At 38.3% G+C, this 14,359-nt stretch overlaps 1 protein-coding gene across 4 annotated transcripts in view; it reads right to left on the bottom strand.

Moving 5' to 3' along the window:
- Positions 1-14,156, bottom strand: part of BMS1 (BMS1 ribosome biogenesis factor) — a 28,368-nt gene extending 14,212 nt beyond the window's left edge. Inside the window, exons 1-12 of one of the 4 annotated variants that reach the window (XM_043476969.1) lie at positions 14,011-14,156; positions 12,397-12,611; positions 11,501-11,691; positions 10,435-10,514; positions 8,209-8,397; positions 7,454-7,596; positions 6,612-6,733; positions 5,743-5,936; positions 4,597-4,736; positions 2,306-3,072; positions 1,991-2,092; positions 993-1,150 (exon numbers count right to left, since the gene is read on the bottom strand). In XM_043476969.1, the coding sequence (XP_043332904.1) occupies positions 993-1,150; positions 1,991-2,092; positions 2,306-3,072; positions 4,597-4,736; positions 5,743-5,936; positions 6,612-6,733; positions 7,454-7,596; positions 8,209-8,397; positions 10,435-10,514; positions 11,501-11,691; positions 12,397-12,572 (2,262 nt within the window). In that variant the 5' untranslated portion in view covers positions 12,573-12,611; positions 14,011-14,156. Of the gene's footprint in view, positions 1-992; positions 1,151-1,990; positions 2,093-2,305; positions 3,073-4,596; positions 4,737-5,742; positions 5,937-6,611; positions 6,734-7,453; positions 7,597-8,208; positions 8,398-10,434; positions 10,515-11,500; positions 11,692-12,396; positions 12,612-13,865 lie in introns of all 4 variants that reach the window. The other 3 variants (XM_043476971.1, XM_043476970.1, XM_043476972.1) reach the window with 3 other exon arrangements.
- Positions 14,157-14,359: the final 203 nt, after the last annotated feature.

Consider the following 14,359-nt stretch of genomic DNA (forward strand, 5'->3'; position numbering starts at 1 on the left):
ATTTGACAATGGTTTCTTAGATATGATACTAAACAAGCAACAACAAAAACACACTGAGACAACACATGTGTTGTCCAGAGGGCAGCTACAACATGTGGTTATTTAAATTCTAATTAAGATCAAACAAAACAAATAAAATTAAAATTTTAGTTCTTCTGTCTCAGTAGCCACATTTAAAGTGCTCAATAGCCACAAGTAGCAACACAAGATGGTTCTTTGCAGATCATTTTATTACCTCTCTTCTGTAGAGAAGGGTGGACTGTGACTAGGATGGACACACGGTGGTTACAGAGGTACTCACCCAGTCAGCCATTAAGTCAAACAATTACTTCATGAGGCTTTTCTATAATCTGTATTAAATTTTGCCCCCCCTCCAATAAAAGGATTATATAAAATGAATTAAAACAGATAATTGACAGTGACTGGCCCTCCCTGACATTTCAACTAAACTGAATGATCAAAAGAAGCCAGCCACGGAAAGGTCAGAAGAACATTCCAGAACATAGAGGGCAAGAGGTCTAAGATGGGATTAAACCTTGAAAGTCTGAGAACTGAATGAATTCTGTGACTAGAGAGTGATGAGTGGGAGATGAAAATTTATCAGTATTGTGGATATCTGTTTCCTTACAAATAGTAGAAATTCTAAATGTTAACTCAGGGATACTATACATCTCCTAGTTATAAAACGCAAAATATCTCACGTGTATGAAAACCTACATGCAACACTTCAAAATAAAGATTAATAATACTATCCACACTAAGAGCTAACCATTCTCCTTTGTTCCATTAACACATGCATATGGTCTGACTAAACTCAGAACATATTATTGCTCAGGATGCATGAAACACTCATTCCAATACCTGGAGAAATGTCCTGTTATGTTATAAAAATAAGCCTAATAACAGGTAGGCAATTTTGAAATTATATAATCTTTTAGAACAATTCCTGAATTCTCTTGTAAGTCAAATATGCTATTCATATTCAGCCTTACCTCCTCTAAATCCCAATCATGGGGTGCCTCTACATGAAATCTGGAACAGTCCAAAGAGTCGGCCTTGTGCTTACACTCGCTGGCAGGCTGGCTGACACGAAACAACCCTCCAAGCTCTTCCCCATTATCACCATCTTCCTCTTCATTATCCTCTGTCACTAAAGAAATCACCATGATAGAAAAGTGAGAACAAATCTACCCACTAGAGGACTTGGCACTGAGGGTCCCTCTTTGCGGCAGATGTGGTGATGCCCCTAAGCACATCAGCCACAGACACAGAAAGGCCCGGAAACTACTGCTCAGCATGTAGTCTGGAGGGAGAACACTGAGGGCTGGGGCAGGGAGGGCATGTTTAAAGACAGAGCTTTCAACTATCATAAAGAGTTTCTCTTGAAGAGTGCTGAGTCTCTAATCACTAAGATTATTCAGGCAAAACTTGAGCAGAAATCATTAAACACCAATCCAATTCAAAGCTCCTAGGTCACATATACTCCTTGGCTTTGTTCTAATCATATAGTAAATAGGGACTGCAATATCAGGTTCACCACTTTGTCTTTTGCATTACTGAGTCAAGCTCTTTCCACAAAGAATATATATACAAATCAGTAAAATATGAAATCAAAGCAGGGTAAAAGGAAAAAACAGAATGAGTTATACAGAGCACTCATTCTCAGAGAGGAGAAAACACCTGTAGAGGCAGAATTTTTTCTGATACTAAATTCTACAAAAAAATTCCCATGAAGGATTTTCTACAGGGGGTACAAAATGACATAACAGAAAAGTATTCTTATCAAAAGTTTTGTTTTATGGCCAACCCATAAATCTACTTTGTATGACTGATTTACAGTCCTCATCAGCTGATGATTAAAAACATCTGCCAAACATAAAATATGACACCCAGGAATATGTTATGGATGTCAAAAGTATGACAGAAATCCTCTAACCAATCTCCTTTTCAGAAAACAGTTTAAGAAATTAAAATGAGCTCTTTCTTTTACCTGTCCCATAAATAAGCTTTCGAAGGTTTGGAGTTGTTTGCTGTTGCCTCAGAAAGGCCTCAGCTGCCTTCCTGGAAAGGTCTTCCTTCCACTTAAGGGCACCTGAAAGGACAACACAGACATCAGTTAAATCTGTTTATCTGTCCCCTATGCTTCAAGCTCATTGCTCATTCATCCTGAAAACCTTTTATGAGTTATAATATTTGAACAGTTAACAAAATCTCCAAAACAGCAGAAACTCAAATGTAGACATTCTATCTGTAGAACCCTTTCAGTGCCAAGTTTACAATGGCAGTTAAATAAATTTAAGCATACCTGAAGTGTCTGTGGAATAGTTATTTTCTTCCTTATAATCTTCTTCTTTGAGTAAGTCTTCTATATCACTGGTCTCATCAATTAAGTTCTCTGACCCCAGTTTCTGACAACTGACCACTTGAGAAGGTTTTGGAAACTTTTTCCTAATAGCCTCTTCATTTTCTGAATCCTCCTCCTCTGTACTGAGAGAGGAATTTTCTTCAGGTTCATCTTCAGATGCAAAAGCCTCTTCAGCTGTGCAATGACCTGAATCTGAAGTGGTGAAAGTTGCTTTTTTCCTTGTCAAAGACTTCTCCACATTCAAACTATCACTTGAATCATCAGTATGTAACAGTTCTGGCTTACCACCTTCTCTAATAGTCTTAGATTCTAAAATATCCCTCTCTTCCTCTGCAGTGGAATCCTCTTCTTCACTGCTTTCATCAGCTTCCTCTGCTTCTTCTTCCACTGAGCTCCTCTCAAGGTCATCATCACTGTCTGCAAACGCTGGCAAATCCACCTCAAAGTCTTCTTCCATCTCAAGTTTTTGCCGTTTTATACCTTTACCAGACATATACTGTTTATCAGTCACTCTAGCATCTTGCCCCTCTTCTGTTTCATCATCACTAGAGTTATTTTCCAATCTGTCACCTTCAGACATTTCTTCATCATCTTCGTCATCACTATCTCCAGACTCATCTTCTTCTTCTTCATCTCCAAAAATGGCCTTCCGACGCACTCGACCAGTTTTCAAATCCACCTGCTTTTCCTCTTTTGGCATCCACTGCCTATGTGAACAAAAAAATGCAAAATAATTCTATTTGTACAATAACCAGCTAAGCCAGAGATGGCAAGTCAATAAATATGCAAAGAAACAGAAAATAACGTCAAGAAATGGTTTTAATGACACAGCACATAAAGGAATGATTTGATAAACACTGGAATAGTTACAGTAATATGCAAACTCATGTGTGTTTATGCAGTGCCACTCTTCAAAAGAACTTACAGAAAAAATAGAGAGATAACTTTTATTAAAAAAAAAAGTCTAATTTTAGAAAATAATGGCTCAAAATGGAAGTGGGCGCTTAATAGATCTTTTAGAAAACCCATTATTTCCAAGCCTGAAATAGATGACCCTCAGAGAAATAACTGACTCCAGGTCCAAGGCAGGGAAGTACAAAGCAAGCCTGAAATATCCTATTATTAGAAAGCAAGACGTGCTCTGGCATTAACAGGAACATGCCAAAAGGACACGGAAGACAGGCTGAAGGGACAATAAAGGCATCCCAAACAATAATGATAGTAATCGCATAATAATAAGTAAATTTTGAGGGGGCGGCCTGCCCCCAAAGGTTGAGAGAACTTAGTTTCCAAACCAGGGATCAAACCCAGGCTCCAGCAGTAAAAGCACCAAGTCCTAACCACTGGACTGCTGGGAAATTCCCTTTTTAAACCCCATTATTCAATTGTGATACTAAAATAAAAAGGTGAAAGCTCTGTGTCAAAGAATGCCAGCTAAAAAACATAGAAGCAGTAACAGATTACAAATACCACCATTTTGAAATCACCAATGCAATAACTGATAAAGAAGAATCAAGATGCCAAAATTGGGGTGGGTAAGAAAAAACTACCAAGCTGTTTAATGTAGCAGCATTATATAAAACTGTGAAAAAATCAATTAGATGTTTTCCTGCTTTTGTGTGTGTATATATATATATATATATATATATAGTAAGTTATAAAGTAGATAATCTCAATCATTTTCAGACTAAATTTTATTAGCAGTCATGTCACTACTACTAATATACAACCAAAATACCCACTATCTATAGGTATATACAAATTCCCAACCCAGACTGAAAATAATTCACATAAGTCAGATATTAGTCGAAATTAACCCACAGGAGATATTACAACACAAGCTAAGTAAAAATTTTAGAGACAAGGTATGTGGCTACTGGACAGAGACCTGAACTCTGCCTGTTATTTTGGCCAATTAGAGTCAAGTGGCTTCAGGACTCCTAAGAAATAAAAGCAATCTATTGGAAAAGGCTTTGTAATATTTGAAAGCTTCCTGAGTCTGTGAAAACTGAATCCTTCATATAATTTCAAGAAAATATTTCCATGTATTGTCACATAAGTGAAGAGCCCTCAGAAACAGAAGCACATACAAAGCAAAGCACTACCAAACCACCAGGAATTAATCCCACCAAAATGTTTTATGATGGAAAAATGATGTATGATATAATCTTACATAATAAAGGTTTTTTTGTTTTTTTTTAATATTAAGAATAGAAAAACAGCACACTTACCCTTGATTGTCTATATCTTCTGAACCCAGTGGTTTGGAATCAGAAAACAGTGTCACTCTACTTGAAGCCATCTTGGCATCAATAGTGGCATGGGTGGAAATGAGACTCTGGACCAGTTCATGAGTGGGCCTCACCTCTTCCTGTCAAGGCCACCAAGAAAGGGAAAGTGAGGAATGCACAAGGATTCTGAAGGAAAACACACTGGTTTCAATCAGTTTCTCAAAATTACCTTAAACACAGTTTCTGAGAACCTTTCTTACTGCCTCAAACAAACAAACAAAAAAGAATTCCTACAACAAGGCCTACAACTGATCTCTGTCCTCATTAAACTCTTCCAAAGTTCATGGAGTAAACTATCTGATAACCTGAATACTGTGTTGCCAATGCTACAGAAAGCAATTACAGAAAATTCTCATTTCAGATCAGTCAAAGAAATAAAAATTTGGAGTCTAGTTTTTAAAAAATGTGTTATCTTCTGATATAAACATTGCACTTCAAGGAATTTACCACATAACAAGATCCCTCCCAGTGAGCAAAGCCGCATGTGTGAGGGCACTCACTATAGCACTCAACTGCTCAAACCAGGGGACACTGGGACTGAGCCCCATAGCCCTCCAATGATTGGCTCAGTAAATAAAGTTTATCTATACAATGAAAGACAACATGGCTATTAAAAGCCTGAAGCAAATACAGGGAAAAACAGATTCACATATTTTGCAACTCCCCAAAAGTTGCAAAAGCATTTACAGTCAGCATGTAACAAATACTATCTCTGTCTCTCTAACACACAAATACTATGTATATGATATCTGCATATAATATATAATAATCTAGAATATAATTTAAGTAAATATGTATATGTTTAGAGAAAAACAGAAAGAAAAGAGAATGACCAAAGAGAGCTGGAGAAATGGGAAGTATAGGCACCAAATTGCTTCCAAAGCTCACGCTGGGTGACATGGGATCCCTGGTGTGTCTTGGCAGCAGGGATGTATGGAGGACATGACTCTCCCTTTCTGCTTGTTGTACTTACATATTCTGAACATTTACAACATGCACTGTGGCCTTTACCATACATATGAATAAAGATAAAAAGCTTCGTTAAATAAAAACTGACTACTTTACTTCCTGTGACTTCCCTCTCACCGATTCCTGGAAGCCATGGCTGCCCCCAAGGTCCACATAGACAGCATCTTTGTCATACAGCACACCACCAACTCCAGAGAGAGGTGCATACACCAACTTCTCCTTCTCATTTAAACAGCGCTTCTTTTGCTGTTCAGGCAGTGCACAAGGGTCTGGGAGGAAACTGACGTCACTCACAGCAAAATCTCCTACACCTGGAAGACAGACACAGAAAGACGGTGTTCGCTGACAAGTGACTGGTGGCAGAAATGACATGCACAGAAGGCTTCAACCACAAGGGCAGAGCCTGACACTAGCACTGTGCCTGTCCAGCTAAACAACACTATCAGAGTAGAGGACATTTGGTCAACTCAACACCTCTGGTGACCAATATAGAGCTGAGTTACTCTTAAAACTTCAGCAAGATGGCTTTATCTTGTTTGGCCATTTTCCAGTTTTCCTAAGAACTGATGCTTTTGAACTGTGGTGTTGGAGAAGACTCTTGAGAGTCCCTTGGACTGCAAGGAGATCCAACCAGTCCATTTTAAAGGAAATCAGTCCTGAATATTCATTGGAAGGACTGATGCTGAAGCTGAAGTTATAATACTTTGGCCACCTGATGTGAAGAACTGACTCATTGGAAAAGACCCTGATGATGGGAAAGATTAAACGCAGGAGGAAAAGGGGACGACAGAGGATGAGATGGTTGGATGGCAACACCGACTCAATGGACATGAGTTTGAACAAGCGCCAGGAGTTGGTGATGGACAGGGAAGCCTGGCGAGCAGCAGTCCATGGGGTCGCAAAGAGCTGGACATGACTGAGTCACTGAACTGAGAACTGAAGTGATGCCAAGAGTTCTACAAATATATTTTATAGCAAAAGGATACCTGGTATGTGAACTTGGCTTCTGTTTTTCAAGTGTGCTCCCCTTAAATAACCATAAAGAGAAACCTTCCGGTCACACTTGGTATTTGTTCGAATGTCTTCTGGGTTTGTCAAATCTTCCATCCTAGAAAAACAAACCAATTTTATATGGCAGAAATGAATGTCAGAGTTCTTATAACTCTCTTCACATTTCAATGATTCTCACATTCAGTAATTCACTACACGTATTATTTAGAAAAGTATAGAAAATACAAAAATAAGGGAGCAGAGTTCATCATCTACTAGAGAAAAAGAAGCAACACCTGACTATATCTCTCTTAGGCTCTACAGTATCCACATTCCTTAAGCAAGACACCAGAAATGGGAAACGACATGCAACCGGGGTTAAGGAAAAGTAGAGAACAAATCCAGAAAAACCCTTTAAGGGAGAAGATAAGCTTTGATCTGGGCTTTTTAGTGTGGCTTAAATTTGGTAGGTGGAGAAAGGGTACTCCAGGTTGATAAAAAAAATATGAAAAAAGCATAAAGAAAGGAGAGCACACAGCACATCGGAGTGACCGGAGCGCCACAGTCCAAAAACAGCATCACTGAAAATTAAGGCTCAAACAGCAGGATGGGGCCCACATAGTATAGCCTTCAAAATCCTCACGTTTTTTTGAACATTTCATATGTTTTTTTTTTTTAACTCCTGAAGCCATTGTATCTATAACTAATGGTACAAAAACAGTAGATATTTTCCATCAACTATACTTCTCTCCATACTTTCAATAATTAAGACAAAATAAGCTAACCTTTTTTAGCTTTATATGAGTCAGGAAGGAAAAAGTTTACATTCACTTTTTACCTGTCTGCCAGGATATAAGGGTGAGAAGTTTGCCACGTAAGAGGCCTAAACTTCATAACTGTAATAAAACGGCCCAGATTGTGAATTTCTTGGTTTTGGTATTCTCCGTGTACCATTCCAGAAAGGTAAAATAGCTTGGCACCCTAAATATTAAGAAAAACAAAAAATTAAATTCCTGTCAATACAGCACCAAAATAAAGGCCTTTAAAGAAGCAATTCTAAGAAAGGGAGACTTCCAGCAACCCACTGTGCCAACACTTCCAGAACTTCTCTGGGTTCTTTCAGGATTCATATTGTTAGGGCTTTGTAGGGACAGAACTGCAAATATATTCAGTTTTAAGTTAAGCAGTGGCATGTGTCTGGAGTATGATAAAGAACACAGGCTCCTGGGCACAGAAAACATTCTATGACGGATGGGACACAGTAGTATGGGGAAGAGGAACGAGGGGCAGTGTGTGTGCACTATAGTTCCTGGTCCCGCAACAAGGAAAAACTCTGGATAAATTCTATTAAATCACAAATTCAAAATACTTAAGAGCGAGACACTGCCTGGTGCAGGACGGATGCAGAGACCAATGAGACACAGAAAGAAGTCCAGAACAAAGACTATCTAAAGGCAATATTCCAGGGACTATGAACAGATATATTAACGAAACTAAGGACGTGATCCTGCAGAGATGTTTGTTAATCTCTCCTACTTATTCTATTTTTAAAGGATTACAGTGTTAATATTCAATAATTAATTCTCTTCCTACCGGGTAGACTTCTGTCCAGAACCTATGTTTTAGTCGCTTCTTCGTTTTCTTCAGTTGCTTATTATGCTTGAAGGAATCCAGATGAGTGAGAACGCCCATGATTTTAGGAAAGCCATGTACTTGGCAGATGTTTAGAAATTCAAATGTTTCCATTTCAAACCCAAAGCTGGCATCTATAAGCATCAAAACCTAAAAACAGAAGACACAATTTCTTAAGGAGGCTACTCAAAATAGACCACCACCAAACTATGGCTCATGAGCCAAATCTGGCCTATCACTTGTTTTATAACTAAAGTTCTACTGGAACGCAGCCAGGTTGATTTGTTTATATACTGTCCACACTGCACTTGCACTACAACTGCCAACTTAGTAACTACAACAGAAACTGGGACCCACAAAGCCTAAGATATCTACTATGTTGTCCTTTATAGAAAAAGCTTGCCAATTCCTGCTCCAGACTAAATCAAATGATTATTTAGGGAATCACCATGATAGAAAAGAGCACTACCTTTGTCAACTAAAGATAAGTGAAGCCACTATTAATCCTCCAATGTTCATACATGTGCACACAAATCCATATACCACTGTGACTTCACTGTGACTTCAGAGGCTTTGTGACAACCCAGAACAGAGCAATCAAATTAAGCTGGAATAAATAAATCAATAAATCTTTAAGTATCTACATAATTGGATACTTAAAGAATGAGGTTGAACCACAGTACTTATTTTACACCTTCAAGACATACTAAGTGAAAAAAAAGCAAAGCACAGAACAGCATGTATGATAAATAGTGTGAGCTTTAAAAGGGTTGTATGTGTGTTTCTATACATATCTGGAAAGATATTGGAGAGGGACTGAGAATAAGGGGTCAGAGAAAGGAAAGCAAAAATCATGCACTGTGCATACCCTGTAGCAATTTGAATCTCTCACCAAAGGCATGTGTTCCTTTTTAAATCTTGTATGTATATGAAAGGCATTTTTCTTAATACGTGTATACTTTTAAAATTAGTATATGGTGTACATTACATAAAAGAGAAACTAATGACATGCTGAACTATTTCAATCACTTTAAGTACACAAGATTTAATAAGTTTATACTATTGTGTATTGGCAATAACATTTATTTTTATTAATGGTAGCATTACATATTCAAAATATGAATGGTCCTTATTTCTCTGATATTAAGATGGCACAACTGTAACACCTATATTAAATTACTTTTTATGTTTTAGGAGAGTTCCTGGGCCAAAGGATAAAATCTGCAGCTCTTTGTCCCAAATAGCTCTTCAGAGGTGCTAAACAAAAAATTTTTTTTTAAAAAAAGGTATCTGTCAACCCACACTTACTAATCAATATGGTTTAATTTTTTTCCTCTTTGGCTTTATTTTTGCTAGTTTTAAAGGTAATTAACAGACATTAACATTTCTATAAATGCAATCAAGGCTATAAAATTTCCATATGCTAAGTAAAACATAGATTTTTCTATTGTAAATACTCAGAAGTTGTCATGAGATTTTTTTTACCCAATACGGTAAAAAGATCCATATTTTATCATAATTTAAGAACAGAGTTTCTGACACAACCAAGAACAGAGGTCCCATCCTGAGACAAGTTGTTTATTTCTGGGAGCCTCAATTTCATCATATATAAACTAGAGTTATAATACCTACTTACTTCAAAGGCATCCTGGGGGATTAGCTGAGCTAAATTTGTAGAAGCGGTTAGCAAAGGTCCAAGAAATGGTATTATTATAAACTTGTATGTATGTATGTATATCTTAATGAGCTTTAAAAATATATGTATTTATTTATTTGGTTGTGCCAGGTTTTAGCTGCAACACACAGGATCTTCAGTTGCAGCATGGAGGAATCTAATTCCCTGACCAGGATTTGAATCTGGACCCCCTGCATTAGGAGCAGGGAGTTTCAGCCACTGGACAACCAAGGAAGTCCCATCAATGAGCTTTTATTAGCTACATTCATTAAAGGTTTTCTCTGACCTATGGTTTGCCTTTAGATTTCAGAATACGTTTCATTATGCACATTCTATTTTTATTATGACAATTATCATTATCATCACCAAGTCAAACACATCTTTTGTATCCCTGATGATACTCATCATTCTTTCTATAATCTTAAACCTTTCTTTCCTTCAACATGTGATAAATAACCTATCTCACTGCTGTAAGTCCCCATCAGAAACCCATGCTATCCCCAGTGACTTACCAAATCTGCTACTTTAGCCAGGTCAATCATCATGTTAATGTCACAGTCACATTCAATAATGGTGAGTCTGCGCTTTTTACCTATAAGTGAAAAAATGAAAATTTTACTTTTAAAAAATCTTGGAAAAAATCTGTTAATTCTAATTGTTATTGTTTTTTAATTGTACCTGCTTTCCGCACCTTATACATTCACAAGAGTATATCAGAAATTCATTTTTATGGGAGAAAACTAATCAAACAAATTCCATCTTAGTTTTCTTGCTATGTTCTCTAACTTTAAGAGTATCAAAAGTCTATCTTATGAATCAATTGCTCAAACAGGTAAAATTCCAACTGGATGGGCAGATAAGTAGGCTTCATGATGGCCATGATCATGATATTTAGAAGTGGGTTAACACTTTTATCTCTATCAAAGTTTTCCCTGTTCTCACAACAGTGGAAAAAACCCTCCAACATAATGCAACAGAAAGTCCCTGTAGCAATCATTATTTTTAAGTTAAACTAAAAGAAATCAGTCATAATCATGGGAATGCCTTAAGAAAAAGAAAAGCCTTAATCCAAATATATTATTGCTATCAGAAGAGACTTCAGATTCTACCACTGTCATATGGGAATTTGTTTCATCTTCCCTCAGACTTTAGAAAGGTCACCATTTCCCAGAGCAGATGAGTTCTCACAGGAAAAAGAAATGAAAAACTCCCTCACTTCCACAAGAATGTGGCTTCATGAGAGCAAGCAGCTATGCCTGGTGCATGGCAGGTACTCACTATCTGTTAAATGAAGGTGCTCACCATGACCAAGCCAGCCCACCCCGGTCTGCCAAGCCTTTCAGAGGAGCACAGCTTGCAAATCCATATAGCAGTCAGAATAAGGTATACATTTACATTATTATTACCTTGGGGAATCTATCCTTTTCAGAAGCTACAGCCATAATAAAAGTATAAGAGCAGTAACATGAAGTGACAATATTACTTTAACATTTACCAGCCAAGAAAGTGTTCAACAAAGACATGCATGTCCCCCAGATGACTACACTTGCCACGCCAGTCTGTGACAGCACCTCTTACCTGACACGATTGTTACAGGGCCTCTGATCTCTGTCAGCTTCTGTCTGGTAAAGTTCCGAATGAGGCACTGAATCAAAGTGCTCTTTCCAACTTTTGGAGGCCCCATCACAACCACCACTATTGGTGGGGGCTCTAGTGGAGTTCGATCAACCACTGGAATGTGATGCTTTTTTGTCTTCAAATCCTGAGTCCTATTTGTGTGTTTAAAAAAAAAAAAAATTCACTTTCAATATAGAAGGCATTCTCCCTAGAAGCAAAGACTTTAAAGAGAGCAGAACAGACAATATGTGAATACAATTATACATTATTAACTTCTGGTCCCAGTCCAAATAACCACTTCAGTAAATATATATATATATCAGGCTGACTTCAATAGTACAGAGTTGAAAACCATACACACCTTAAGTCGGTTTGCCTTATTAGCTGACTTCAATACTTTAAAAAGAAAACAAGAGACAAACATGGAGGCAGTGTACCATAATAAATAAAAGAGGAGGCTTTGGCTCTCCTATTAGAAGAATTTAATTCAATAATGTTTAATATACCTATAATAAGGACTCATTAATGAAAGCTATTTAATACAACACACTGTAATTATATGAAAGATATCCAGAAAACAACACAAGTGTACCTGTTGTCATAGAAATTGTTTAAAATTTACAAATTCTATAAATTCTTAAGCTTTTCTCTTGGACAAAAGAAGCCAATCTGTATGCAGATGCTGGAGGCTAAGTGGCTTCCACAGGAAAGACTTCTTACATTTCAGTACAAGAAACATAGCCTGTAGCTCCATGTCCTTCAGAGTTGGAACAGACTCATGAACCCAAATAACTGGAGAGGCTCCTACTATTTAAAAAGAATAAATGGAAGAACCACTAGACTCCAGTTAAACATACCTGTGAAAGGATCTCGCCATCCGCACAGCAGACTGGACTGCAAATGCTTTGGGGTTTCTCTTCCGGGCATCTTCCTCATCACCAAGTTGGAGATCTTGCAGATGCCGTTTCTTCTTCTTTTCAGCTTTGGGCCCACTGTTTTTCTTTCTGTGTTTCTTCTGGTCCTTAGCGTCCATCGTGGCCTTTTACCAGTTCACAAGTAACTCTAACCTATACTGAGTGGGATGGAGGCAAGAGAAGCATTTTACAATCAAAAAAATAAAAGTAAAAACCCAGAGAAAAATAGTAAATTTCATTTAAATCTTTATGAAAAGATATATATTTCCCACCTCTGTTACTCAACAAGGGGGGAAACTGCTTAATATTATCCCCAATTTCACTTTTTTCTATTTTGCTATAAATTGGTTACCTCTGCTTAGGTTACTTTTGTCTTAAATATCCTGTATTTTTCAACACAGTAGCCGCCAGGCACATGTAGGTATTAAGAACTAGTGAAACTGAATTTTAAATTTTATTTAACTTTACTTAATTCAACTCTAAATTTAAATAGCCACATGTGACTAGTAGTTACCCTATAAACTCAGCCTTAAAAATCAACTGGATTAATGAAATGGCTTTCACATTTACATATTTTTAAGATATTTTATTTTGAAAAATAAAATCATTTTATAATCTTCCAACATAATAGCAGTGTTACATTTAGCAATTGCTGAATATGCAAAATTTTTAAGTTCTGATACATGTATATATATTTTAAAAAACGGCAATATCTCCCTGCTGACACCACATAGGTTTGCAGAAACCCTTACAATGATTTCTGAGAGTCCCAGGAATTCATGGCCCATAAATTAGGAACCACTAGACTGAATAGTTTTTTAGAAAATCAGGTCGCATACAATCTGCGCGCTTGTTTGGGGAAAAAAAGAGGGGGGGTGAGGTTACTTAATTCAATAAGGTACTAAATTTATTTCAGTTCAATTAATACTTGCATCGACCTATAATAAGCTAGGCATTGTACACGGAGACGACTACAGCTAAGACCTAAAGTAGTGGAAGAAATCCAAACCCATGTTCTGTGACACTCTATAGGGACATCAGAAGTCTGCACAATTGTTGGCGGTCAGTCAGAGACTTCCCACAGACACTCCCCAGAGGAAACAGAAAGGCCACATATACCAGCATAATGGAAAAAACACCACCACCACCTAGACAAACACTAGCCGGGAGTTAGGAGAGCTGGATTCTAGGAAAGCTTTGACTAAATAGGTGAAGAATTTCAGAGACATTATTTTTCCTCTCTACTATGAATATATTTTGGTTCCGAACTTGTACGAATGACTTTCTCCTTCTTACGGTTGGGTGGGGCGTGGGGGCGTGGGGGTGGTGAGAAAAGCACAATTTGGAGTCAACAGATCTGGCTCAGGTCTAAGTCACTGCTAGGATTATCCAGCTATGAAACGACCTCTCACCTCTCCCTGTCACCTTCTCTCCCGGTCCTGGCTCTCTGAGTGAATTTCATTCAACACTTCTCTGGCAGGTACGAAATATGTCTGCCCCGCGCAAGAGACGCTCCTCAGGAGCAGACTGTCCAGAAGAACCGAGGGAGGACCTTACCACGCGCGCGACTCGCGACTCTCTTGGAGCCCCAGCCCGGAAGACCAGACTGCCGCCTCTTTCCCCAGCCCGCGGCCGTTACCGGGTTCCCAACTGCTACTCTTCCTCAGGCCCGCATGGACAGCGCCGGAAGCGGAAATGTAACCTACCAGCGGACTCTACATGCCGGCGGGAAACAAGGAGGCAAAAGAAAAAGAGCAGCGGGAGGAAGACTTTCAGAGGAAAGCCAGAAGGAAGGCTTGTGATTGGCTGAGGGCAGATGTTGGCAAAGACTGCGCCGTGCGCTCTACCGGGAGCCACGCCCCGCCCCGCTCCACAGCGCAATCCCTCCTCGCCCCGCCCGGCTCTG

This window comes from Cervus canadensis, chromosome 8, assembly GCF_019320065.1.
Source record: "Cervus canadensis isolate Bull #8, Minnesota chromosome 8, ASM1932006v1, whole genome shotgun sequence".
Classification (NCBI taxonomy): domain Eukaryota; kingdom Metazoa; phylum Chordata; class Mammalia; order Artiodactyla; family Cervidae; genus Cervus; species Cervus canadensis.